The sequence below is a fragment of the Gymnogyps californianus genome, chromosome 8, assembly GCF_018139145.2.
Source record: "Gymnogyps californianus isolate 813 chromosome 8, ASM1813914v2, whole genome shotgun sequence".
NCBI classification, from domain to species: domain Eukaryota; kingdom Metazoa; phylum Chordata; class Aves; order Accipitriformes; family Cathartidae; genus Gymnogyps; species Gymnogyps californianus.
The window spans coordinates 24733440-24761315 of record NC_059478.1 but is presented as its reverse complement, the minus strand read 5'-3'; the positions used below and the strand labels follow the sequence as shown (position 1 = coordinate 24761315).

At 59.3% G+C, this 27876-nt stretch overlaps 1 protein-coding gene across 1 annotated transcript in view; it reads left to right on the top strand.

The window, feature by feature from the left end:
* The window catches only part of ERI3 (ERI1 exoribonuclease family member 3), a 136269-nt gene extending 110569 nt beyond the window's left edge, over positions 1–25700 (top strand). The window contains exon 8 of the mRNA XM_050901260.1: positions 24944–25700. Within this exon, the coding sequence (XP_050757217.1) occupies positions 24944–25026 (83 nt within the window). The 3' untranslated portion in view covers positions 25027–25700. The remainder of the gene's footprint in view (positions 1–24943) is intronic.
* The last annotated feature ends 2176 nt before the right edge of the window (positions 25701–27876 follow it).

Below are 27876 nucleotides of genomic sequence, written 5' to 3'. Positions count from 1 at the left end.
GGTGATTTTTTTGTGCCCGCGCGTCGGCTCAGTTCTCTGGCTCAGTTCTCTGACTGCGGATCAGGAAAGCAATTAGCAGTTCAAATTATGCCAAGGCCAATTTCTTTGTCTCAAAATCACGGGTTAAGAGTTGCAAAAGAACCTTAATTGTATGGTGCTGAACTAGGTATTTTTTCTGAGAGCATTTCCAGTGCTTAGAGCTGTTTATGGGGGGAGTCTCTTGTGTTTCAAAAGCCCTGCAGCGGCACTGCCTTTTCGAGAGCCTGCAGGAGTGTCCAGGCACCGCACCAGTGTCCAGGCACCGCAGCAGCGTCCCCGGCCTCTCCAGCCTCTCTCCAGCCAGCTTGCTGCCTTGCAGGTGACCATGCATCCTCTCATCCATCCCAAGACAATCCTGGTCGCTGTCACCCTTCTCCACTGCCCTGTCCTCTAACCCATCTGTAGGTCTGGGTGCAGCCTGCCTGCACCCTCCACCCGCTGCCTACACCTCCGCCAGCCACCCGTACTGCAGCGAGGCGAGGACTGCTTGCCTGCGACAGCAGCACATGGCAGCCCCATGCTGCCTGTGCGAGGAGGCTGTTGCTTGTTCAACGGCAGCACCCAGCCTTGCTAGGCCGAACACGGGGCGCCAGCCTGCCTGTGCCGGCCACTCCACCCCAAGGGATGAACGAAGGGGCGCCTGCCCCTTTCTCTCCTTGCCTGCTCCCCAGGGCCAGTCTCCCCAGTCGCATTTGTGTCCCAAGCCCACACTTTGCATTGCCTTTTGATCCGAGTGACAGCCTGCTTTATTTACTCTAATGGTTCTCAGTTTTAAATGTTAATTCCTCCCTGAAGAAAATGTCTTTTCAGGATGAGTTGCCCATCAGCAGGGTCATGGAGGGTGTGCTGGCGTCCCCGGCCTCTGTGCAGAGCCAGGCGTTAACCCGAAGGGCAAGAGCCCAGTAGGTGCAGGGGGCTGTGATGCCCAGGGAGCACCTCAGTCCCTGCCGCCACCATGGCCGGGCTGTCCCAGGGACGCCGCATCGGCAGGCAGGGCTAGCCGGGACGGATGCATCCCTAGCATCGTGGTTCGTCCCCGTGCAGCCCGTTTGGCACAACGCCACACGCCGCTGCCACGGCCCCCCCGTCATCCCGGCTGCAATTAGGGGTTGATGGATTGTCCCCAGGCCAGGGTGTAGGTACGGCCCCCCAAAGGGGATGCAGCATGCGCGGAGGTGGGCAGTGGCCTGCTGGGCTGCCGCCGTCGAACAACAATTTCTAATCTTGATTGGAGAGGAGGGCAGCGGGCTGGGGGAGAGGAATCAGAGATAAATGTTAGCTCATTTCTTAAGTAATTAGTTACCTCCTCATCCCCATGTTGTAATTGTGAACAAGCTGTAATGTTTAATTAGTGTGTAAATGAAACCCCAATTTCATAATGGCTGCGGTGACAGCGCTAAGTGAGACAGGCACAGAAGGGGCCGCATTGTTTCAGCGGGAGATGAAGCTGTCGCCCAGCAAGCCGAGCGTCTCTGGGAGAAAATGGAAATGATAAACGAAGTGAGGCTAATTAGCAAAATCATACAGGCCCCACTGATGGTTCTCATCAAGGGGAGGTAATGAAGCGGGCGGGCCAAGCTGAGAGGGGATTAATTGGAGCCGATTCCTGCACATACAGATGCTGTAGAGCAGCCGACGCAGGGATGCAAACTTTCCTGCTTTGCTTCTCTTGCCCTTCCCCAGGACCCGGCTGTGGGGAGAGCCTGCGGGGAGCAGGGAGCAACCCTGGGAGCTGGTCCTGGAGCAGGCAGGATGCCGGTGCAGGGGGATGCTCCCTGCCTGCGGGTGTCTGGGCAGAGGCACACGGGCACCCACCCCACGGAAAGCATGGTGTGAGGGCTCTGAAACATCAGAGAGCTGCTGCAGGGCTGGTTTATAGCCCGAGGAGGGTTATAATCCTTCCTTAGCTCCTTTCAAGTCCCTCCTCCTCCACTGACTGTATTTGGAGTATAGACATTCAGAGAGTAAATAAAACACTTCTGTGTGATGGGTGCTGGGGAAGGGGTGAATCCCCCCCTGCTCACCCTCTGGGCGGGGGTCTCTGCAGACCTGATGCCCGTGGCAGCATGGCGTGGCAGCTGAGCTGGAGCTCGCTGCAGCGGGGGAACCTGGGGCGGCGTGGAGCTGAACTTTATCCTTTCGAGCTGTGTGAGAAATGCCCTTTCTACAGCTACTGGCGCACAACCCTGATCACATTGCATTACTTACTGACATTTCAGGGAGCGCGTGGAGCCCCGCTGCCGGGGGGCTCGGCCCCAAACGCCCCATCCCTGCTGCGGGTGGGGGCTGGCTGCCTGCGGGCCGGGCTGCCCCTGAACCTGCTCTTTACCTGCTGCCAACTCAATATCAGAAGCAAGCAAAAGCCTTGCCAAGCAGAAGGGAGGACAGCAATACCTGTCTGTCTGGGCTTGTGTCTGTCTCTCTGTCCAAGCAGGTTGTTTCTGGCTGCTCGTGGAGCTGTGGGACCATAAGCAGGTCTTTTCAGTGTTTCAGCCTTCTTTTCTGCCAAAAAATGGCAGGATGAGCTGTTTGCTTGGCAAGTGCCAGTCCCTGGGATGTCCAGTGCCTGCCCAGAGTCACTGCGTCCCTCCCTCGTGGCATCTCCAAGCCCCCCGCTGCCTCTCCTGCTGAGTAATGAGAGATTTCCCTGGGCCTCCAAGGGCTCTAAAGAGGGGCTGAGCAATATTATTTATTCAGTTGTTTACAGAAGCATTTGATCGGGAATAGTTCTTCACTGCCAGCCTGTTGTGTATTATTCATTGCAATAATCTCTGCAGATTGTGATAAACTGTAACTGCGGCGGGGCAGCACATAGCTGGGCTGTACTGCCACCGCTGCCTGCACCGGCCTCTAAAATATCGGCAGCTGCAATCATAAATCTCAATTTACAAGTGGGACTATTGCACGGGGAGTTATAGTTATACTAATGATTACTTCTCTGTCTTATTTTTCATGTTGCAACAGAGTAATAAATTTTTAAGAACAGCCTGGGCAAAGCGTTAGTGAAGCCTGCGTGTCCTCTCGCCACGCTGTCAGCAGAGAGCGGCGTTCCCGGTCTCCCACGGGCATCTCGCCAGCAGGGCACCTGCCCCACTTCTCAAAGAGGTGACGCAAAGCGGGGGCTTTGTGTCCCCACATTGGGAGAGGTGCGGTAGAAACTTCCCGCAAGCACGGTGGGGCAGCGGGCTGCAGCATCACTTCGGGGTCAGCTCTGACGTTTGCTGTCCTGGAGAAGACACCTTATCTCCCTGCCTTGGTTTCCCTGCTGGGAATGGGGGCTGAGCCTGTCCCTCTGATGCTGAGCTAGTCTTTCTCAGTCAAACTCAGGAGATCCTGGGGCTGACAAGGCCAAGGGATGGGGATTTGATGACTGAGAGTGGAGATGATGTTTGAGGGGTGCTTCCTGTCCCTGTAGCTCACCACCCTCCCAGCACTGGGGCTTTCCCAGAGATGGAGGCGTGGGAGCTGCCTTTTTGCAGATGGTGTGCCCGCAGCGTGCCCATGGCATGGAAACAGGGTGATGGCTTAGATGGTCCCACCTGGAGGAAAGCCCCTCTTCCTGGGGAACAGCAAGGGTCAGCAGGGAAGGCTCTCGCTAGAGGAACCCAGACCCTGCTCCCATCCCCGTCTCTGATCAGTGACTCACGAGCAGCCGGGGATGTCCCCCCTGGAGGAGTCCCCATGGGGGCACCCCCCAAAGACCAAGTCTCTTCCCCAGAAGGCAGCAGTGGGACACAGGGTTCAGCAAGCATTTCCCGAGTGTTTATCACAGCTCTGAGGTCTGTGATGTGAGGCCTCTGATGGATGCCTCCATTCACAGACTTGACATTATGATGTACAGGGAGCCTAGAGACATATAGATTTTCAAAGTGGCCACTTTGAGCATAATTATAAATATCCAGCCTCTTTACATAGTGAATTGCTGCCAGGAAAAGAAGGGACCCAGGAGGGCTGAAATTCTGGCATCCAGGCTTTCTTGAGAAAGGAGCCTTGGTGGAGGTTCCCCACCCATTTTGGGGTGCCAGGAAGGGATGGGCATTAAGGGATGATGCCTTTCCAGTCCCGTGCCCCCCTGACAGCTCCTTGCCCCTTCCCCTCGGTGCTGGCAGTGTCTCTCACCAGGGGACATCTCCCAGGCGCTGTCTAGGACCCTCTCCTCCCCTGCTTGTCTGCACCAGCACACTGCAACCTGATCTTAACCGCTTCTGAGTGGCTGGCTCCCCTTCCAGATCATGGCACAGAGCATCAGGGGCATCAGGGAGCTGGGGGCAGGTGCTCCCAGTCTCTGTGCCCGATCCATGGCCCCAGGGACACAGCGAAGGAGAGATCTTCCCCTAGCTCATGGCCAGCTCATCTCCTTCCACTTGCCTTTGGAGCATCCCAGCCCACGCAGGGCTGGGGCTCGGCACGGAGGGACCAGTTTTCAGGTGGGCAGAAGAAGATCCCTTGAGCAGGATGGGTGCTGGATGCCAACCCTGCAGCTGAGACCCAGGCACAGTCAGGAGCACTCCCGTGTCCCCCCTTGGACCCCCAGGCTCCTAGAAAAAAGGCAACCGTCCTGGAGGAAACCATCTGGAAGTCCCTTTATCATGCTTTTCTCTTGTGGTTTGGATGGCATCAGAGCATCACCGCTTCCCTCTCCATGCTGGAGCCAGGGTGAGCGTGCCCTGGGGAGGGTATCTGCAGGCAGCGGTGTGTCTGTCCCTGTGCATGAGCATATAGGCTCAAACAGGCATCGGTCATCGCCTTCCCCAGCCAGGGACTGGGGCATGCTGGAATATCACAGGGAAAAATGAAGGGGATGTTTGAGGATTTGTGTTCTGTTTGCGAGCGGGGTCTGGAGGAGAGAAGGTCAAAGAAGAAAATTGGAGCTGAATTGAAATCAATGGCAGGTAGAGATTAGAGTGGTGCCCCAATTAACTGCAGCGAGCTGAGGGGAGGCTGGGGGAGGGCTCTAGCTCTCCCCGGGGTAGGACCCCCCAGCGGACCCCAGTTCTGCTCCGTGGAGATGTGAATACCCCAGACAAACAGGGACCATGGCCGGGGGCCTGGGACGAGGACACTGGGGCAAGGACTTGCTGGTGGGCAAGGGCTGGAGTAGCCAGAGGCTACGGATGGCAGCAGGAGACCTAGGTGGTTTAGTGTTGGATTGAATCCCACTCCCTCCTTCCTTCTCTGCACGTCTTGCCAGGCTCAGTCTGCCTCCCCATCCCTGTCCCAGCTCTTTGTCCTCGTTTCCTTGTCCCGGTCCCTTCCCCCATTTCTCTGGTATCATCTCAGCTCCCCCTGCCACCAGCCCCACCAACTCCCCGTCACCGTTTCCTCCTGCTTCACCTGCCCCCGACTCCAGCTCTTGTTGGCGCAAGTGTTTCAATGAAGCAGTTTCCTCCCTCGTGCTTCCTGGGGAAGTCATCAAGCGCCCGGAGAGCCAGGTCCCTGCTCCCCGCGCAGGTGCCTGGAGCGGGTGCCAGGGGGGTTGCAGCAGCTGGGAGCAGGGGGCCGACCTGGGGCGTCAGCGCACGTGCGGCCGCCCAGGGCCGCGGGCAGGGCTGGCTTTGCCCAAAGTTGGCGAGAATCTGATGGGAAATCCAAAACGCTCCCTGGCCCCGAAACCACCTTCCCGACAGACTTCAAGGCTTTGTTCCAAAACATCTGGGCACGTACAACAAAACCCCGCAAGAACAAGTAGCTGGAATTTAAGGGAAATAGCAACATATTTTTCATTCTTGTTGATGGCAATGTATTAACGGTTCGGGCTGGAATTTCCTGGGGAAAAAATGCAGCGTGAGTTGGACATCCAGCATGGAATATCAGCCAAATTGCTGAACTCTGGGGAAAATCAGGGTAGATCATGTCAGAGCAAGGGGGAGCCACCAGCCCCTCTTTTTCCCCAACGCACATCCCTCCACGTGCTCCTGGGGCAGCTGGGAATCGGGCTCCCATGGCCCCAGGCCCACAGGGATCGGGCTTTGGTCTCTCCGGCACCCCTGTGCACTGCAGCATGTTGCACATCACCCAAGGAACATTAATTAACATTGCTGGAAGATCTTAGGAAAGGTGCAATTTGAATGATCTGGCACCGCAGTCATTCAGATGCTGAGTTAATTCAATCCTTGCACACAGTGCTCCTACAGATTGTTGGCTTTAAACAAACAGCAGTGACAGATTTGTTGCTGCAGAAATGTGGTCATTAAGTCGGGAGCCTGTGTTTGACCTGAAAGCGATTGAGTGATGGATGCAAGTCATTTTAAAGCTGCAGCAGCCAAAAGGATGCTCCTTTTGGAGAGCAATCTTGCATCTGAGGAGTGTAAATAATTTAAACAAACAAGTTAAGTAAGGTGAAAGCACTACCGTTGGCCGCTCTATTGTATTACGGCACTAAATGCAAAGCGAGGCAGTGCTGCCGGCTCTGTGGCGGAGGAGAGCTCCTTTGCGCGGCACTGGCATAAAGAGGTGCAAGGTGCCAGCTTTGGGGCTGTCCCTGGGGATAAATGGTACCAACTGAGCTCGCATCACTTAAAAGTCATTCGCGGGAGCTGTGCATCCACCACTCTCTGAGTGCGGGCAGTGCGAGCACTGCGGGATCCTCAAGGAATGGGGACCAAAGTGGCTCGGTGGAGGTCACCCTGATGTCCTGGCAGAGTAGGACTCAGGTGTCCTGCAGTGTGGGACTGTCCCATTCCAGCCACTCCTCTCATCAAGCCGAAGGAGCCCAATATTTCCTTGGCTTCCAGACACCCAGGTCTGGCTCGTCTGGTCCCACAAGGATGCTTTGGGGAACCAGGAGCTCAGCACACTGTTGGGCTGCTGCTCCATGCCAGCCTTCCTCTGAGCCGTCCTCTCACTGCTGTTGATGATCCTCTTGCCCACAGGCTGTGAGATGGGAGGGAACATTAGAGCCGCACCGGTCACGTCGCATGGGTCTGCGCCTTCCGCCGCTGGAATTGGCGTCCCAGTAATGAGGCTGGTAGTTACTGTGCATTGGAAGCAGCCATTGCTTAAGCCTCAATATCTCGGCCATTTAATTTAATGGGGTTTTTTAAATACCAAAAGCAATTAAGTTCACATTGTGAGCTAATCGCCTACAAAATTTCATTTCAAAGATGCTCAGACTGTTTGTGAGAGAATTGCTGGAAAGAGACCCAAATATGCCACCATGTCTGTCTGTTTGTCCTTCTCTGCCTTCCCTCTTTCCCAGCCAGAGCCAGGCAGACTTCTCAAAAGGAAACAATCACGTTCTCGGTCTCCTGCTTTTCTGGCAGGTTTTTCCATGGTGTGAATTTTAGATGTGTAAGTTAAATGCCAATGATTGGTGATGGTTATAGTGCTTAGCTGGTACCACAGGAGTGAAAAACAGGGATTTAAGGGCTGGCTCATGGGCAAGAGCCAGAGTGCTGTTGCTGGGGAGCGAGTGGGCGCACAGCCGTGTGCCCGGGCCAGGAGGAGATGGTGGGAGCTCTGCCCATAAGCATGTGATACCTGCTGCCTTGAGGCCACATGTCTGTGCTGCTGTACCTGGGGGTGTAAGTGGTGCCTGAGCAGGAGCACCCAAACCTTGCACAAGCCCTTTCGCTTTGGAAAGGTGTCCCAGGCGAGCTGTTTGCAGCGTGTCCACCTCATCCCTCAGCGGCTCGCCCCACGTGCCTGCCTCCCGCTCCTCCTCCAGCCCCAGCAGCCCCAGCCCACGGCATCCATCCAAGGCAGCCCCCGCAGGGGCCAGCTTGCCTGTAGACTGCATGACTTTATCAAATCGGAGAAGAGCCGGAGGTCTTTGCCAGAGATTACTTGTTCTCCTAAACAGCCGTGTTACTGAATACGGAATAATCCCCCCTCGACAGCCAGCTGGAGGTTTCGTTTCCTGCACTGTGGCTATCATGTTAACGCTCTCTCCCTAAAGCACCTTTGCCGGCTGAGCCACCCACGTGCTGCCCATCACCTCTCTGGCACGATGGGCAGGGGCACGCTCCGCACCACTCCCCAGACTGCCTGCCCCTGGCGCATTCGGCTGAGCCACGTGCCGCCACCCCATTTTGGCTGCAGCGTTGCCTGGTCAGGACCCCCCTTGCCGTCCTCCCCAGCAGGTTTCCCTGGCCGGCAGCAGGGAGGTGATTTATGGAGTCCCACACACACCTGGTGAGTCCAGCTCTCTGCGTTTCAGGGAGATCCATCGCACGGGGAGGGGAGGTCACCGCGTTGCAGGTTTGCTAACCTTGCCCGCTTATTAAAAATGGTAAAAGCCTCCCTCAGGACTCGTGAAGTATAGATCCAGAGAGCTCCATATGCTGTTCCCCTTAATGAGATGTCTGCCTGAAGAGCAATAGCAAAACACACCATCCAGTTCAGGGTCCCTATAGCTAGATGGCCTGGCTGTAAACAGAGCCGTCCGTCTTAATGGGCTATCGTGTAAAAACTTCTCCCAGTCAATAAATCAAAGGGGCTCCATTTATATCATGTGCTGCCTTCACTATTAGGCTGCCTCTGGATGGCATGTTCTGATACAGAGCTCCCCAGGACCGCCAGGCGAGGCCAGAGGCTCTAATGGGCATTTAATTTAGGCTTCCCCTTGCTGATACCCGTGCGGAGCTCAGCAGCTGGGGCTCGGCAGGGGATCCCCCGTGGTTTGGGATGGCCCTGCCGTGCGGGAAAGGGCACCCGTGGATTGGGACCTGGCTGGCGTCACCTCCCCTGCCCTGCTGGGTGGGAACCTCTGGTGTACAGGGGACATTTGGGGAGCTGAGAGGGATCTGACCCTACCCTGGGAAAGGGTGCATGGGGGCTGGCGAGCACCCCTGCTCGTCCGGGAGCAGCAGCAGCAGCCTGGCGCAGGTATTTATTTTTCATTCCCTCCCTTGTGCTGCTCAGATGCCACTGGAGGGAAGTTCCGCTCCAGCCGCCATCCCAGGCAGAGATATTAGTCCTCATTACTAATTAAAGGAAGCAGGAGTAATTGACGGATGGTAGATGGCGGGGGAGCCGGTGTGATGAACGGCCCCTGTCCCTGTGCCGGGGACGCATGCTGAGCACTACCTGTTAGCTACAAATAAACAAACCTGATAAATAATAAATAGTTTGAGAAGAGTGGCTGAGCATTATTTAAATTAATAGGGATTAGAGGGAGAGGCCTGAAAGAGCATTCCTCCGGATGAGCTATCCCTGGACAGGCAGGGACTCATTTGTTGCAGACTGGAGTAAACAAGGAGATGGGGAGGATTCATCACAGCAGGGCCTCGCGGCGCTGCTCAGGCTTGTAACAGCACGGCCGCGCTTTTCCTGGCCACCCCTGTGCCGGGGCTCCCCATGTCCGTGCCGCCTCGCCGGTGTCACCGGGCTGTCGCACCTCCGGTGCCAGGCTGGGGCATTGGGTGCAGTGGGGGAGCTAGGGTGCTGTGACAGAGCAGTGGGGAGCGGATGCTCGGCTCCGGTTCTGCTGCAGCATGGCTGCCAGCAGCGTCCCATGCCACGGCAGGGCACCCCGCAAGTCTTCCCGGCCAGCTTGATGGCCACCCGAGCTGTGCGGCAGCTGCTGCCTGCCTGCACCCAGGCACTTGCTGCCAGCCGCGGTTTTGTCCCAGCCGGCGAATCCATCTGCCGGGGGGTCTCTCCTCAACCCCTGACATTTGGATAACCCCCTGCCTGCTCAGAGCCGGGAGGCTGGGGGTGGTAGAGGGAGGAGGGATGCCGGGGAAGGGAGAGAAGGGAGGGCAAGCGCTCTGCTCGCTATCACATCTACTCCATCTTATCGCCACGGTAATTTGATGATAAAAAATAATCCGAGGCTGGAAAGGAAACATGTGTAGTGGAGTAAAGATTGAATGTAGGTGGATTGTGCCCTGGGGTGGCGGCTGGGAGATAGAAGGAAATGTCCTTCTGTTTGACATACTGCCGAGACGCGACCATGCGGCCCCCGCCTCGCTGAGCCCTGCCCGCGGCACGGGGAACCTGCCGGCCCATGTGCCGCATGGCGGGCAGGAGGGTGCCTGCTGCAGCCCCTGCCGCCCCCTGGCCCTCCGCCTGCACCCCCCATGCCCCCCGGCATCCCATGCCCTGCCCTCCTGCCCCACGGCTCGCTCCCAGCACGCTTCTGATTTTTTTTTTTTTTCCCCTTTGGTTATGCTTCACAACTCATTTTATCAGCTGTCAGTAGCCAAATGTCTTTTTTAAGGAGTGGGTTATAGCCACTAATGTACTGAATGCTATTGCACTGGCTGCAGTTAGTGTTCCACGGCTAAATTACTATAATTAATGTTCCACTAGAACTGTTTGTAACAGGCGGCTGCAGGAGCCCCACGTCTGGGCTTTCACAGCCACTGAATTATCTCTCCTCCCCGGAGAAAGAGCCTCTCGCAAGGGGAGGGCCGAGGTCAGCACTGGGACAGGCAGGCAGGAGCCGAGCCGGGCTCTGGCGGATGGGGGACCCGGGAGCCGTTCCCACGCCACAGACCCCCCGTGTCCCCCCGTCTCGGCTGCTCTGCCCCGCGGGAGTGCGGCTGGGTGCGCGGTGGGCTGCGGTGGTGTTCCCGGCTGGGATGTGCCACGGCACTGCAGCATCACCCGCCAGCCCCAGGGCTTCACTTGCCACCCTCCGCAAGTTGCATTATGAAGATGAAATGCCGTGCCTAGAGAAAAGCTCCCCCAAACATGCAAAGGGCGGTCGGCGGAGATGTTTCCCCCGTGCCAGGCATGGCACCTCTGCCCACGGCATGGCCCAGCGGGGCAGAGCCTGCGCCCGCAGCAAGGCTGCACCCAAAACCATCCCTGTCCTCCCTGCTCCCCCTTTGCCTCCCAGCAAGGCCAGAGGTGCAGGGAAAAAAAATTTGCTCCACAGGCAGGGAGGCGCGCACACACCCCTTGTTTCGCTAAATGCATTCGTTCAATACCTGCAACAAACAGATTAGCCGGGGCTTTATCAGGGACAAGAGAAGGGAGAGCAATGTGATAATGGTTTTCAGCAAATCCTCAGGCTGTCACAGATTAGAGCAGCCGCGGCAGGAGCATTATCAGCCCTTTCCTCCTCTCCCCATCGCCTCCCCCTTTGTCTCCTCTCGCCATCGGATTTCTCCAGCCAATCTATCCCAGCGAGAGCCGGGCAGATACAAGAAGAAGTCGGTTTCCATCTGATCCGCGATTGGTTTTTCCCAGCAGCCGATCCGTGTCGCGGCATCGATCCGCGGGCCCCCCCGGCGCTCATCACCTTGCGTGTCTGGAGAGGAAGGTGGCGGAGGGAAGGGGGGGGAGATGCTTTAAACTTGCCGTGTGCCATTGATCCGCATGCGGGAGCCCCGCCAGGCAGGAGGGGCACAAGCTGCCTGCCCTCATCAGAGGAGTTTAAATGGCTGTGACCTTCTTATTAAAGGAGAGGAATGGCTTCGGAGGGCTGACGGGAGGAGGGGGCTGAGCCCCGGTCCCCGGGGAGGGTAGCTGGGAGCTGCCCAGCCCTCACTGTCCTGCTGAGGGGCAGCTCAGTGAGACTGGCACCAGGGCACTGGGAGCCTGCCGGGAACCCTCCTCTCTCAGAGGGGACACCCACTGCACCCACATCGCCATTTCTGCTTTCCAGCTGTCTGTGCCACACCGAGTGCAGCCGGGCACGACTGGGACCCCCGTCTTGGCTCTGCAGCTTGCCGGAGCCTGGGGGAGAGGTGCTGTCAGGTGGGAGCTGTTGGGTTAACCCTGATGGGTGGGCAGCTTTCTCAGGAGACCTGAAGCTGCTGGGGGTCACTTTTTCCTTCTGGAGGTTGGGGACGAGGCTGCCCTTCGTCCTGATGGCTACGGCCAGGACCTGCTGAGGGCTGCCGGCAGGCAGCGAGCAGCACCAGGCGTGGGAGTTTGTTGAGACACCTGGAGATGCTCAGAGGCCATTGCCCAATGGGCAGGGCAGCGGTGCTGTACCAGGCAGGGCCCTGCATCCTTGGAGTCAAGCTGGAAGGTCCCGGTGTGACCGTCTGTGCCGCCTGCCACTCCCCTGCACCCCTCTGCCAAGCTCCTGCCGGGGTAGAGCTGTGGCAGCTCTGCCTTGTCTCACCTTCCCTGGCTCACCCGAGGGACGATGTGTGAGTGGGTGGGAGGGCAGGAGGGGATATAACAAGTAATGGCCCCGAGTGTGGAAACAGTGTTAATAAAGTGTATTTCACTTTTAATTTTGGCATATAATGTAATGATCTTTTTTAAGGCCCTATCATATTATCTGCATGACTAGATTATTGAGTCTTCATCATCTCCAGATAAATTTATGACCAGGATGATGCTTGGAATTTATTATCAGTCAATAGAGCTCAATACTGTAACAAGGCGTGTAATAAGATATACATATTTAATGATCCGGAGTAAAACAGCCCCGCTAATGGGCAGGATGAGACGGAGGCTGGAGCGTTAATTTCCATCCCCTGCCCCTTTCTGCGGGAACCTGCACCGTTCAGACGGGACGCAGCCCCAGAGTCCCGCGTGTCGCCCAGCATGGGCTGGGAGCAGGGACCGGCTCTGGGGGATGCAAGGGAGCACAGCCGTCGTGCCGCTGCGGCTGTGAGCATGTGCCTGCTGCACAGACGCGTTGGTGGGAAGGCACGTGCACTGGCCCGTCCCTGCGGGCGATGTGCAGGTCTGTCTCGCACATAGCACATGGGTCTCTGACGCAGCTTTGCAGGTCTGGCTGACACCCACATCTGCACCATGTACAGACCCGGCGTGCGTCTGCCGCGTGTGCGGCCCCCTCCAGCCCGGCAGTCTGGGTGAGCGTTGCACAAAGCCACCGCTCCAGCAGGCACCGAGAGGGCTGGCAAAGGCCGCCCGGTGCTTTTCATGTTTCAGAGGCAAGCCTGAACTCCTGCCTCTGGGACACTGCAGGGCTCTTCGGCTCGACAAGGGGAGCTGAGCCGTGGAGCCGGGGCAGACGGACAGACTGATTCTGTCCCCACCATGCAAGGATGCCTCTGGCCCAGCAAAGTCCTTGGTGGAGACACAGTCCCGTGCGAGCTGCGCTGGCGGTGCCATCGGGGCAGGGTCCCCCACGCTCCCACTCACCCAGCTGCGTCCCCAGCAGGACAGCGGGCAGCACCAGGGTGGTCATGCTGTGGGGAGTGGGGCAAGTCTGCATGCCGAAGCATCCCGGCCCTGCATGCAGCCTCCCGCAGATGGAGTCATGTTGAACAGGGGCCCCTCTCCCTCGCCAGGTTATATTTTGAGCTGCCAGCACTGATTTTTCCAGCCCTTTGGGATGTTATTAAATTAGTTTCCTAGGACTTTTAATAAGCACTTTTGATGCCTTTGAAGCGTGTGGCTTTGTGGGAAGATTACAGTCCCGCATCCATCTCACTGGGAGAGAAACAATGGCAGCAGGGCTGGCGTTTGATCTCTCCTCCAGAAGGCGAGAGAGGGTTTGTGTGAGACAAAGAGGTGAGCTGCTGATTTGGAGCTAATGTTTAAAAATAGGTAGGTCTCCCTCCAAGATAAAGAGACCTGCCCTTCTCTGTGTAATCGCCTGCCTCTGCCTCGCTGGACCTGCAGAAACACAGCTCGCTTTATTTGAAGGCTTCGAGCGCGGCGCCGCAGTTTGATTCTGGGTCTTTTTAAAGCAATAACTAGGCCATCTGACCAAGCTTTAAAGAGCAGGAGAACTTTCCATTAGGACTCGCCACACACTCTCGGCGGCACTGGAATTGCATCCTTGCCTTTTATTTCCTTTCTCTGACATCTCGTGTCACTCACAGGCGAGAGAAACTCGGCTTTATAAACTCTCTCATTTCTTCCTTGAAATTTCTCCCTAATTAGGGTCCCAATCCCAGTGGTGGGACTGGGTGTCAGGAGCTGGACATGGAGCGGAGCCAATGGCTGGGCAGTGGCGGGGGGCTTTGCGGGGCTCAAAATGCCCTGCAAAACCCCAGAGCAGTTTGGCTTTCTGCTGCCCTAAGTAAACCCTCCATCAGAGCAGGGCAAGGCAGAGGCATGGCAGCAGGCAGAGGGGATATGGGAGGCAGGGACACCTGCACCAGTGCTGGGGACCAGCAGGAAGGCAGACCGAATTGCTCCCTGCAGCCTGGGGACCTCCTGGCCCCCAGCGACATCAGTCAGGGGCAGGGAGACGGCATCTCCCACGTCTGTCCCTGCAGCTCCCACGCAGCAGAGCCAGAGCCACCGTCCCTGCCATGCCGAGCATCCGCGTGCCCAGCCCTGGCCCTGGCTCTAGCCGGGACCATCGGGTGAGTTACACACCATGAGCACCCGGCTCCGGCCAGGCATGCCTTCACCACAGGGAGAAAAGGCGTCAGGGGAGCCGAATTCCCTTTATCTGTGGATAACTACTGCTGCCTTTAACAGCCTGGAATAAACTAGCCATAAATATCGTGATTGTAAGTGCTTAGGTATGGCAACTTTACACTGAACAGGAGGATATCCAGTTCTACATCACTGACTGTTTCCATCCAGACGCATGGCCAAAGACAAGCACTAGGTGAGCTGCTCAGAGCAGCCACACTAGCTACCAGCCAGCTTTCAGCCCAGTCCAGCCCCAGTCCTTACCCCAGTTTTGCAGTAGGACCTCCCTCCTGCTCTCAAGGCCTGGCTGCTGCTGCCATGTGTCCTGCTGGAGGGGCCAGGAAGGAGCCATCCCACCGCACACTGCCTGCCTGCCTGCCCTCTGCCCGCTCTGGGGTGTGCAACGGGAGAAGGGGCGATGGGGCAGCCCCCAGCGCAGGCTGTGGGACTGTGGGGCTGTGGAGCTGTGGGGCTGCCTGTGGGACGAAGCCCCACCAGCCTGGCCTGCCTGCTCCCACCAGCGCCCCCCGGGATCCCCAGGGACCTGCCCCAGTGGCAGCGATGGTCCTGGCTGGGCAGGCAGGGCAAAGGCAGAGCCGTGGTGGTGACAGACCATGGGCTGGGCAGTGTTGCTGCAGCAGCATCCCGGCTCCCACCCATCCCCTGGACTTTTCTCTTGCTGTGGTACCAGTGGGGCTGGACACGTTGGCAATGCTGCTGCTCGCTCACCTCCCCTGCCTGCCCCATCCCCTTCTGGCAGCTGCCTGCAGCCCTACAGTTTGCCCAGGCCGGTCCAGGAGATGAGGCTGTTGCATCTCCTGAGCCGTGCTCCCAGCCTCCTCCCTCACTGCACTTTGCTCTGGCATCTCTGGCTGTGTTCAAGCAGCACCTGTGGGCAGGGACCCTCCGTCCATGTTGCAGAGAGGGGCAGGCACCAGCCTGGCCGTCCCCAGCATCCAGCACAGCCGGGAGGAGGGGTGCCGAGAGCACCTCTGCCCTGTCCCATCCCCAAGTCCAGCTGGCTCTCCCCAGGCACCCCAGCCCCAGCAGGCCCGAGTCCTGCTGCCCTCTCCCCCCTGCCGCCACCCTTTCCTCCTCTAAGAAAGCATCAGCGTTGGAGCCTGCAGTTCACTGGGCTCCTGTGAGGACCCGCCTCCCATTCCCATTCCCGTTCCCACCCACAGAGCCCTGGAGGAGGAGGACCTGAGCCACCAACTTTTGTGGGAACTTGTCACCATCACCTTGTCCCTGAGCCAGGCCAGGGGTCCCGTACCAGCCCCGGAGCAAGGGGGCAGCTTGCATCCTCCCTGCACCTCGCCAGTGCCCCACCGTGACTTTATTTTGCACAGCGACTTTCAGGCGAGCTGTAAAACACTCGGACGAGTTAAATAATACACGACAGTGTACGGTATAAATTACAGGAAGCCAGCGGTGGAGCGACATTGTATGCTGAATAAATTAAAGGCTGCGTGACTTACAGGCGAGATTGATCTCCTGCCGAGCATTTTGTTTAGTGACGTGCTTGTCATAAGGGAGAGCTAATTACGGGCGCGGAGGCACGCGGCTCCGACGCCGGGGAGGACGGTGCAAACTGGGCTCCCGAATGTCAGCGGGGTCCCTGCACTTCCAGGATTTGTTCTTTCCAAGGCTGGCCACGTGCCAGGCCCCCATTAGCTGGGTGCCAGCTGTGTCCCCAGGGCCATCCAGCTCCGTCACAGCCCAGGGCAAAGGACTGTGCTGCCACGGGGAGCTGCTGGGGTCTGAAAGTGGATGTCCTGGCTCAGGGGACACAGCCGGCCGGCGGCTCTGCGGTCTGCACAGGGCAAGGGCTGGCGCTGGGGCTGCCTCGGCGGCAGGCTCACAGGGGGGTGGCGGTGCCCCAACCGGAGCCTGTTCCCAATGGAGCAGAGCCATGCAGGAGCGCATCCTTTGCTCCTGTGGCTGGCTGGAGCCAGCGCTGCCTCCCCTGTCCTCGAGCCCTAGCACCGCTCACAAGGTGACACAGGGACCCCGCTGGTGCGGGGGGACCCAGGGCTGGCTGAGCAGCAGAGCTGAGAGCCACAGGGCTGATTTGGGGGTTGAATAGTACAAAAAGGGAAATCCTTGCCAGAAATTAGACAGGGATCTTGTAATCGCAGGATACTGCCATGAGCCACCAAGGGAGGGGGGAGTCTTCTTGAGGGCATGGTTTGGGCTGGATAATTTTGGGGAAGACATGCTTTACCTACAGGGACACGAGAGTCAGGTGAGAGGCTTGGGTGCAGCTGGGTGCCCGGCTGCCAACTTTAACCACCAAACTCGGGGCCGAGTTTGAAGGCTTGTCCTGCTGGGCTCCTGCTGCGGGCAGCAGAGCAGGGACGGCTCCTGCGCGGCGTCACCCCTGCCAGGAGGTCTGTCCCCACCGCCTGCACAGCCGAGCGATGCCAAGCAAGCGGTGTGCAGCCAGCGAGGACACGGCAAAGGCTGCGCCATGGGGCCGGCGGAGAGGAGACCTCCCTGGGCTGCCGCGAGGGTGCTGGTGGCCGGAGGCCGTGCTTCGGAGCGAGTTGGCCGGTGGGATGCGCTCCCCTCCAGCTCGGCCGGCTCGGCGGCTGTCTGTCACTCCGCAGGATTATGAGTAGTGAGCGTAATGCATCGGCGTATGAATAGGGTTGTCTGGCTGATGGTGATGTATCGTTTTTCATTACTGCCTCTCAAGCCCTCCCTGCTCCACGTGTGGAAATTCTATTTATTCCCTAATTTGTAAAAATTCCCTCCTTATCTGATACCAATCAGGGAGGGGTAATTGGCTCTCCAGGGCTAGCGGCTGGGGTCCTGATGAAGAGATATGTGTGTCTGCTCCGGCTGTCCAGGCACCCTGCCCTGCTGCACCAGCGACACGGGCCACAATTAATAATGATTTGCAAATGGCAGACAAGCAATAACGCAGAAAGATGTCCAGCCAGCCTCCTGCCCGCCCCTTAATTTCCTTCTGTAATATAAATGGCACAGGAACGAAAATCCAGCGCTATAAATTCTGAAATTAGTTATTCACCGTAATAAATGGTTCCCTTTTTGGTGCGCGTCCCCCCCCATCCTTCTCCCCTGACCCGCCCCCCCCCCCCTCCTCCCCTCCCTCACCCGCTACCTACTTCATTGGAGTCCTAATATGCAAATGCTGTAATTTAACGGGATGGTGAAGTTGATTTTCATGTTAACTTAATTACTTTGATTTATGAAGGGCTGGGATGCAGACACGGCTCCATCCTTACCCACCTCCCACCCTCGCCCCTCTGCGGTCCCACTGACCCGCCGCCTCTCTTCCCTTGTCTTCCCTTTTCTCAGTCCTCCCTCTTCTTCCCCAAGTTTAGTGTTTTATTAGCTGCCTTTAAGTGGACATAAGTCCTCGCGACAATCGCATGATGCGGAGGACAAATTCCCCGTCCTGCCTTGTTTAATCGTGCCTGGATAATGGATGTATAATTGACTCATTTGAATGCTTTTGCCTACAGGAGTGCAGAGCATTAAATGTTTGATTGCCTTAATTTCCAAACAGATCATTATCCCCTTCTTACCCGCTCTTAATAAACACTTTATGAGGATTTTTTTTGTAAAGAAAAAAAAAATCTCCACTCCTTGTACTTCTCTGAAGTGATAAACTCTAATTAAGTCTAATATTTAAAAATATGGTAATGGTGACTTGTTTGAATAAGTGGCCTGCATTTCCATAATTTCATTATTACGTAAAACACGCTAATTATTTGAAGTGTGCTTATTACTAAAAGAGAAATCTCCTTCTAATAAAGATGAAATTGGCTTTTTTCCCTGTATTGCCGCGCACGCCGCTCCCCTTCCCTCCCGGCCAGTGAGCGGCCGCAGCCGGGAGCAGGGCGATGGCGGCACTCGCTTTGTTTGCCCGGGGATGCCTGCCGGCCTGCGAGGATGCTGCATGTGCGGGGACAGTCACAGGGGCTGGCAGACAAACCGAGCGCTCGGCGCACCCTGTGCCACCCTCGGTCCCAGCAATCTCGGCGTCCTTCGGGCTCGTGGGTTCCAGGAGCTGTTGGGGATGGTGCAAGAGAGCTCAGCCCCAGCTGCCATCCCCTCCGGCTGGGATGCCCCTGATCTTGGGCTCCCCCCGCACGGCATCGCCTGTGCCAGGCCATCCGGCAGCCTGCGGGGCTGGCGGGTGTCTCAGCAGCTGGGTGTCTTGCAGCGCTGTGTCCCCAGCCACCCAGCTCTGTCTGCCCTGGGAGGGGGCCAGCGCGGGGGGTGCATGGTGGGAAGAGCAGTCCCCAGCACGGAGGACGGGAGGAAGCGTCCCGTCACCCACGGGGTGATGGTGGCCAGCCCGGGCAGGAGGAGGCAGGTGCCTGGGGTGGCAGGTTGAACACCTGGACAGGTCCCCTCCGCTGCCCTCGTCTGCCTGGCTGCTTCCCGGGGACGCCCGGCGGTGTCACCTCCCTGCAGACCTGGGAACTGCCAGAGACAGGCCCTCCCCGCTCCAGCATCCCTGCTAGGGTGAGCCGGATTTGGAGGCCTCACTGACCCTGGTGTGTGGGGGGGGTGGGACGAGCATCCCATCCCCCTGGGACAGGGACAGCAACAGGTAGGGGAAGGACAACTATTAATTGTGTCCAAACCCTCTTTAGAGCCCGTGTGGGCGCTCTGTGGTGGGGCAGGCAGGGGAGGCACTGGGATGAAGTCAATATAAAACTAATTTTCTTTTCTTCGTGAAGAAATGAGGTGTGTGGCAGTAACGTAATTGCAGATAATGAGGTAAGTTATTCTTAATATTCTGCGTGTCGCTGTCAGCTCCACCTAATATACCTGCCGGCTGTGCAGGGCACACGGAGCCCCTTGCCCTGCGCGCAGGATTATGAGGCCATTTGTTTGGGAGCAGCCTGGCAGGACCATCCCCGGTGTCCCCACAGATCCCTTCAGGCTGGGAGCTCTGGGCTCCATGTCCTTGTCACTGCTGCGGCCAGGCATCCCGGTGTCCCCACCTCGCCCAGCATGTCATGGGTGGGGATGGATGCAGACCAGACACAGCTCCCTCCCGGCTCCAGCATGGACAGGGGGACCAGCCGCAAGAGCCTGGCTCCACGTGCCAGGCAAACGCTGTCACTCCTTGCCCCTGATGGCTGTCCCCTCCTGGAGACGTGCCCACTCAGGGGGAGCAGCACAGCGCACTGGGGGGGACACAGCACCCAGCACTCCCGTTTGCAATTGCCGGGGATGCTGGCAGCAGTGCCGGGCTGCGTGGGGACTGCACAGCTCCTGCCGGTCACAAGGCCACTTGCTGTCACCCAGGGTCGGCAGTGGGGAGACGAAGGGCAGCAGTGGCCGGGCGGCCCTGTTTCCGCTTTGCAGGGAGCTGTTATACAAAGGCAGCAGTGATATTATTCATTAACAGTAATCTGCCATTAGAACATTGACAAATGGCCCCTCGTCGCCTGAGCATCAGTTCTTGTACAGCCCATAAAGCATGGGGACAGTTTAAATATGGACCTGCTCAGCTTGGGCCGGGGGTGATCCGTCTTCCCGGCCATAGCACAGGTGCGGCGGGGCTGCCTCCAAATGAGCACATTTAGGGGGGCCCTGTGCTCCCCCAACCACCCGCAGCCCGCCCGGGCGGCCGCCGGGATTGAAAAGCTCACTCCTTGCACCACGAGCGTCTCGGTCCAGCGCACGGCGGTCGCGGCAGCGCTCGGAGCCCCCATGGCGGTGGCATCTGGAGGGTCTGGTCCCGTGGGGAGGCAGGAGAGGTGGGGGACATGCTGGCAGGGCGGCACGCGTGGGGACACGGCCCCTTCCCTTCTCCCCGGTGCCTGGGGTGGGTGCGGAGGCTGCCCAAGTGAGTATCGCTCCTCCTGGCAGCCCGTTCCCGCGGCACAGCCGCATCATGCCCGGGCAACCGGCCAGCCTCCCGCTGACAAAATCCTTGAGCTCGTCCTGCGTTTGCAGTGGTGCCGCTTTGCAGCGGCCGGAGGGAGGGCGCACGCCGGGTGGTGAGCCCAGCGCTGCAGGCTGAAGGGTTTCTGCCTCCGTCCCGGCAGAGGAGTGCGGTGGGAATGTCCGTCCCCCTCCAAGGACAAGGGCAGCCAGTGATGCTGAACGGCGGCAAACTCCAGCCCTAATTAAAAGAGGGCTCCCGCCGCCCCACGCGTGTGCACGTGCCGCTGTGCTTGGCTGTCACTGCGGTGAGAGCTTGGCAAGATGCGGAGAGGGCCAGGACGTGGGTGTCGAGGCAGCGCGGTGTTGCAGTGGGTAATGCTAAAACACCAGGTGGAAGGGTTAAAACGTGGCAGGGCTAAGCCAGCCGGGGCGAGGCGAGGTTAGGGCGTCGAGGTTAGGGCGGCACATTGCCCCCCCCTGCACTGGCAGCCTGGCCAAGGAGGGTCCTGGAGGCAGCCGAGACCCAGCGCCTCGGGGTGGGCTCGACCCCGGCCGTCCTGGGGCTGCCGCAGGGGGACACGGGACGACGCTCGGAAGCCGCACGACAAGGCGAGGGGCAGGGCGGCGGGGCAGAGCTGCCGCTCCGTTTGCAGGAGGCAGGATAACCCCAGGCTGACCCCTTTCACACACACCGCACAACACCCCTAAATCAATTGCATCTTATTATTACAATATCAATATACAATATTCCTACAATAACACCATTGATTTTCTACTCAGAGGCTGCACCTAAGTCTGTTTTAAAGAGAAGGGAGTTAATAGTGCCCTCATTAAAAATCTATAGATTACCCCCCACCCCCAAAAAAGAAAAAGCAGTTTATATTCATTAGGGCTATTGAATATAAAGTAATATGTTTGTGTAGGACATTGGAGTAATGTGATAATCCGTCCGCATATCAGGGAGAAATCCACTTAGCAACCCTGTCAGCTTGACAAGAAAAATGTGCCCATAAAGTCGGGAATACATTGAGGGAGCGAGCGCGAGGAGAGCGGGGCTGCGCGTGCGTGCGCGCGCCTGTGCAGCACCCGCAGAGCCGTGCTGGCCGGCGGCGCGGGGCCACCTTCACCCCGTCCCCCTGCTCAGGCTTGGGGACACAGGCCAGCACCCCGACGGCCCCTGGAGGTGTCTGGGACTGGGGCAAGCCGGGTGCGCTGGGATAGGGATTGTGCGGGGCTCCGCACCCTGCCAGCCTCCACAGCCCCAGGCAGGGTCACCCTGATGGGACGGGGCTGGTGGGTGCCAGCCTGGGTGCCGGGGCAGCCCCACCGCGGCCGCGTGCCCCCCAGGGAGAGCTGGGCTGGGGGGCGCAGAGTGGGCAGGGCTGCCCACGCCCCCCCACCTGCCTCGGACCGCGCTCGTCCCCCGCCCCGTGGTCACCTTTGCGATGGATTAAGCACTGAAAGAGCAGCAAAGCAATCCCGTTTGCGCTCTCTTAGGCTGTCAATTGCCATTTTTGTAATAGAAATTCCTTTCACAAGGTAACGACGGCCAGATTTAGAGGATTTCATATTGCTAATAATTCCCCAAACAGCCATCTGACTGTGTTGTTTTAAAAGCCGCTTAGTTTCTTGCTTTGGAGTTTATGAAAATCTCCCACTCTAATATCCCGAGAGCCAGCCTATAATTGTGTTATTAAATCAATCGGAGCGGATTACATTGTAAAATCAATAGATGGCTGTAATTGCATATTAGAAAGTTGTTCTGCTGTTGTTGATTTTTTTTTACATGGATAATTATAATAAGCGTGTTTACCTTAGCGCTGATTTGGAATGAGTCTCACTAAATGACTTATGACGAGCTTGGCGCTCCCGCTGCCAGGGGGCCATGGCATCGTTTGGGACAGCGAGGATGATGCTGCTGGCGCGGGCGTGCGGGTGGCACCGACCCACCGGGGTCCCACCAGCTTTGCAGGGCGGCAGCTCGGAGCCCAGGGTGGCTCCCAGCGCTGGCACCTGGCACGAGAGCACATTGGGGCTGTGGGGAGACGGCTGGTGGGGTTCAGGAAGCAGCCAGCGGTCCCAGAGGGTCTCACCCGGGACCAGCTCGGGGGTCCCAGGAGGTGCCATGGGGTCTCACTGCCAGCTTGGCCGCTCCCCAGGTCTCTGCGCGGTTCCCCGTTCAGCAATATGGAGCAATGGCCAAGTCCCGGCAGCCCACACCAGCCCGGGGCGATGCTGCGGGCAGGGAGGTGGGCAGCGGGATACCTAGGAGTGGTGAAGGGCGGCAGCCGGGCTGTGCTTTCAAATCCAAGCTGCTCGCCTGCCACCTGCCTGACGCAGCTCAGAGGCCAGGATTTGCTTTGCTGTTACTTTTTTGGGGGACCAGGCCAGGGCTGGCTGTGGGGTGGGGGCACTTTGGCCGCAGACGGTTGCACTCCCCTTGCCTTGGTTTCCCCAGCTTTCGAGCCACCGTTTTCCTGTTAGGTCCCACTGGAAGCTGGCTCCAGGGGCAGGTCCGGTGCTGGTTTCCCAAGGGCTCAGCTGGCCGGGGGGCGAGATGGACGGAGCAGGGGGTCCTGAGGATGGTGAGGGGCTCACTTGAGTGGGAACCAGTGGCAGCGGGAGCTGGCATGGTGGCTTGGCCGGGCAGGACACCCATCATCTCCAGGGCCCTTCCGGAGCCACCGGTGCCACCTCGGCCAGCAGAGAGGACAGAGGCACAGAGAGACAGGCTTGTCTCTGCCCCTGCACTAGCCAGTGGGGCTGGGGACACCTCTCCTTTGCCGGGCTGTCTTCATGCCCAGCTCCCTTCCCTGGCCTGGCACACCGGCGAGGTGAAGGGGTGCCGTGAGAGGGCCTGGGGGGACACTCGGGAGGCACGTGGCTCTGATGGGGACGTTACCTCTCCCACTGCCGGCCATCAGCCAGGAGGGTCCCCGGTAGCTCAGAGCAGCCCCTGGGGAGCTGCGCGCAGAGGAAGGCCCCTGCGCCTCCAGCCGACGCTGGGGGACAGGTGATGGCTTTGCCACGGGGTCAGCGGGCGCAGCGGGGCTGGGCAGGGCCGCTGGTCTGGCAGGGAGTGGCAAGGCAGCCTGGCAGCCCCGTCCCTGCAGGCAGGTGCCTGGCAGCAGGGCAGTGCTGCCCGTCTGCGCGGGGCCCTCAATCCGGCACGCAGCACTGTCAGCAGGCAGCCTGCTGTCTCCTAGACAGTGAAATATGGCCACAATTAGCCCGGATACAGTTCAATTATGATAAACAGCGTTTGCACCCTTTAAGCCGTGATTAAAAGGCCTCCTCCCGTTGATAGAGAGACCTAATTTCACATTATTATCGCTGTAGCTTGATTATAAAGCACTCCCTGGATTTACAGTTGGGAGATGGATGTGGAGGCTTCTTTATCATTTACACATCAGTAATGATGCAGCCTTCCCTCCACCACAACATCCATCCAGCGGTGGCGAGGAGAGGGGGGCCCTGCTTGTGCCCCCCCTCCCGGGGCACCCTCTCCCCGTGTCAGCCGGGCCCCGCTGCCACACGCAAGTGGGCAAAGTCACCCTTACGGTAACAGCTTGATAAATGGGCGGGCGGTAATGAAATGGAGACATCAAGGCGTGGGGCGAGGAAGAAAGAGTGGTAATCGGAACGAGTGGAGCTGTCCCGAAACGGAGGGGAGCGGGAAGAAGGATCGCCTCTGCGCCGTGTGCTGTCAAGGGAGAAATTACACATTTACTCTTGCTTTTTCTTAAGGAGACGGCCCTCATAGATCAAAACATGGATTTACAAGCCAATTTTCAACATGAAATATAGACACCAGGAATCAATTTAAGCCCGACTTCTATTTTAGCAAACGGTGCCTGCGTTTAGTCCCAGGTAAATAACACCAGCCACAGCCTTCCCCCTCCCCGGCTCGCTGCCCTGCCACCGCTCGCTCTGGCGGCCGCGGTGCTGCCGGCCAGCCCCCGGCACCCACTTCGACCGCGGCCCTGCACCGGGGACGGCTGTGGCTTGCTAGCCCAGCCACCCACCGCTTGTCAGCCTGGGGCCAGCAGACATGGGGCAGCACCGAGGGCTGGCTCTGGCGGGGACGGGGACGACCCCGAACTGCAGCGGCGAGCAGAGAGCGCCAGGTGCCACACAGCCCCTGCCTGAGGAGGGCGAGGGGAAGGAGAGGACCCTGCTTGGCTGGTGGAGGGCAGCTCCGGCATCACCTGCTATCCCCATCCCAGTGCGGGGACAGCCCCTTTGCTGACCAGTGCCACCGAGGGACAGCGGTGCTGGAAGAGGAGGCTGGGGTGACCAGCACTGGGTTTGCAACTAAGCAGCCGCTGGCCAAGAGCTGGGAGCCAGCGTGGGTCCAGGAATGCTGCCTTCCCCATCCACCGGCTCCCCACGGGCTGTGGGGCAAGCGCTGGCCTGGAGGACCCAGGGATGTGTCAGCCAGCAGCCTGGGCGATGCCAGTGCCCCAGGCAAGCCTCCGGGTCCTGGGCATGGATCCATCCCAGTGCAGTGTGGGGCCGTACCGGGATGCAGGTGACCAGTGCCGGGGAACCAGGGACCCCACACTCGCCCCACACCATGGCAAGTCACTTGGGACAGAGTGTGTGGACTGGTGGGGACACAGGGGCTGTGCCCGGAGCTGCACGGCCCCCCGCATCCCTTCAGGGGATGCGGGGGGCCGTGCAGCTCCGGGCACAGCCCCAGCGTGGGACTCAGAGCTTGATCCAACAGCTCCCGGTCGGATCGTGGCTCTAACCCGGCATCTCTGTGCTCTCTCCGCAGACGACTGTAAGAACATCGCCAACATCATGAAGACACTGGCCCATAGAGGCTTCATCTTCAAGCAGACCTCCAAACCCTTTTGATCCCCAAGGCAAGCCAGGCAAGGGCTGCATGCGCCCGGCGCCGGCGAGGCGGGGAGGACGGGCTCCAGCATTAAAAAAAAACGGCAACCGAGGCCAGAGGAACCGATACAAAAAAATCTCAATTTCAGCTGTTAACTCCAGTAGAGGTTGTATATATGGGAAGGCAAATCTGTGTAGACCTGATGTGACTCCCTCTCTGGGCTGCTCCGGACATTATGCCATGCTAGCGGACAGCCGCGTAGGGCGCTTGCACCACATTTTAGACTCGTAGTTTGTTCTTTTTCTTTGGCTCCCGATTTCCGTCCCTCCCTCCATATCCCACCCCGTCCTCCCTCTCCCGCCCTGTAGCCAGAGCATCCCCCATCTCCTCCCCGGCATGGGCCGTCCCCACCTTCCCTTCTTCTTTCTTTTCTCTGGTTTTATGTTTTCAGGCCTCGACGGCTGCTGCAGCGAGGCCGGCGCGTGCCCGCACCCAGGCAGCGCTCACGGAGGCTCAGCAGTGTCGAGACGGCCCCTCGCCCTCCCCGCCAGCCCCCCCCCGCCTCTCCCCCGAGCGCCTTTTCCCCTTTTTGAGTCAACACTAACCCCTCTCTGACTCCTGTATGTGACAAACGCGATCCGTCTCTTTATGTTCAAGGTGAAGTGCCTGTATTCTCCGCTGCAGAGCCCCTGGCAGCCCCACCGTGGGCTGCGGGGCCCCGGAGGGCTCCCTTCAGTGGGGCAGGGGCCCGGCGGGCGGGCGGGCGGGCAGCAGGAGGGAGGTGACAGTGTCTGCGCGGAGCCCCGTCCCGTCCCTGTCCCGTCTGCTCGTGCCTCTTGCGGGGCTGGGTGGGATGCCCAGCCCTGCCCCGGCCCCACCGACCGATTCCAGCTCCACTGGGGACAGGCCCGCCGCAGCACCGTGTCCGTTGCCGGCGGTGGACGTGCCAGCACGCGCTGGCCCCCGGCCCACAGGTACCCGAGCAGGGGAGCTGCAAATTGCCCCAGGCTCCCGACCCCGCTCCCCTCCGACCCCGTCCAGCCTCCCTCGGTTCCCGAGCTGAGGCTCGGCCCCCCCCCATGCGCCCACAGTCCCCGTGGGCCGTGCCGTGCCCCTCGCAGGTCCCCGCGGACGCTCAGCAGCAGCTGGCTTGTTGCCTGAGAGAGTTGCCGAGCACATCCTCTCCGGCTGGGTGGGCTCCCGGCCAGCCAGGGCGGTTGGGGGGCAGCCGTGGGGCAGGCTGAGGGCGCAAGTCCCCCAGGTGTCACCCAGCCCCGGGGCCCTGCTGAATGGAGCCCTCGTCCGGGCGCTGACCTGCAGGGAGGCTGCAGCCCCGGGCCCGTGCGTGCATGGCCTGGAGCGAAGCCGGTGACGGCAGCCAGAAGGGCAATACAGGCACTGAACTTGGCGGTACATGACTGCATGGTGTGTGGTGTTCCAGTTAAACCAACCGATAATGCAAACCCAGCATTTTCATTGTCTAGTTATTCCAATCCTTGCTGTAAATGTGCCACATGAATAAAGTTTGGGGGTAAAGGAGCCCGGGCTGTGCCCATGCATGTGCGAGTGTGTACGGGGGCAGAGGCGGGGGTGTGCCGCCTGGGTACGTGGGAGCAGGGTGCCCCACCAGTGGGGCTGCCCTCCCTGGGGTACGGCACCCCAGCATGTCCATGCTCCCCAAAAAGGCAAGCTTTTTGGCTGTGAAAGGGAGGTCCAGGTTCCCTGCTGCTGGGAGCACTGCCCCGCTCTCCAGCACGGGCACCGCGGGTGGGCCCAGCGGTCTCCCCCACCACATCGGGTTTGCTTGTGCCCCAGGACGGCTCTGCCCCAAGGATGCCACCAGCCCGTCCCAGCTGGGCTGCACCCACGGGTGCGCCCCAGCACAGCCTTCTGCCCAGTGCAGGGTGACAGCCACCACCACGTCCCACTGGCATCTGTCACCCCACCCTGCAGCACGCTGTACCCGCACGGCCGCTACCGCACTTAGAGCATCTCTGCTACAGGCTGGAGCCACCGTGGCTCTGCCCCGGGCAGCAGAGTCAGCACGAGTGCAGCACCATGACGCACGGGAGCCATACCCGGCCGTGCAGGAACCGCCACCGCATCCAGGTGCCCAAGGGACCTGCCCAGCGCCACCATGCCACCACGTACGGGGACGCAGGTGTCCAGCTGGCATGGAGCGGGCAGCTCCCGGAGGGAAGGGGCAGCCCCAGCCCACTTGCTCCAGGCAAAGGTCATGGGGGTTTTAATGGCTCCCTCTGTGCAGCCCCTGATCAGCTTTATTGACCTATTTTTGATGGAGTCGTCTAATTAGTTTTCTATGAAAACTAAGAACTTGGCCTTTGCCCTTTACTCCTGCAGGCGAGAATGTGACTCAGAGGACGTTGTCACGGCGGATCGATCGCCAGTTACACTTGAAAGGCAGGCAGAGGGGACGCGGGGTGGGCAGGCGGGCAGCGGGGCGGCAGCCCGGAGCGGGGCACGCAGCTGTGGCCACCTGTGCCCACAGTGGGCAGTACACGAGCCCAGGCTCCCATTGCTGGCTTCAGCGATGCCTCAGCCCCTCCAAGACCCTGCAAAACACGGGGCACAGGGACCAGGGGCCCCTCTCACCACAGACTGAAGCCAGCGGTGTCCACCTGCCTTGGGCAGGGCAGCAGGAGGAGGAACTGGGCCTGACAGTGAGTGCTGGGGACAACACGAGTGTTTCCCAGCGAGGCAGGGCTTGCAGGCGTGGGGCATGCAAGAGCCGCTGGAGGAGAGCAGCTACACGAGTGCCGGGCACGTGGGATGCTGGAGGGAGCTCCCCAGCCCAGCGCAAGCAGCACTGCAGCAGCCTGGAGCAGGCCCTGGCAGCCCCGAAGGCAGCA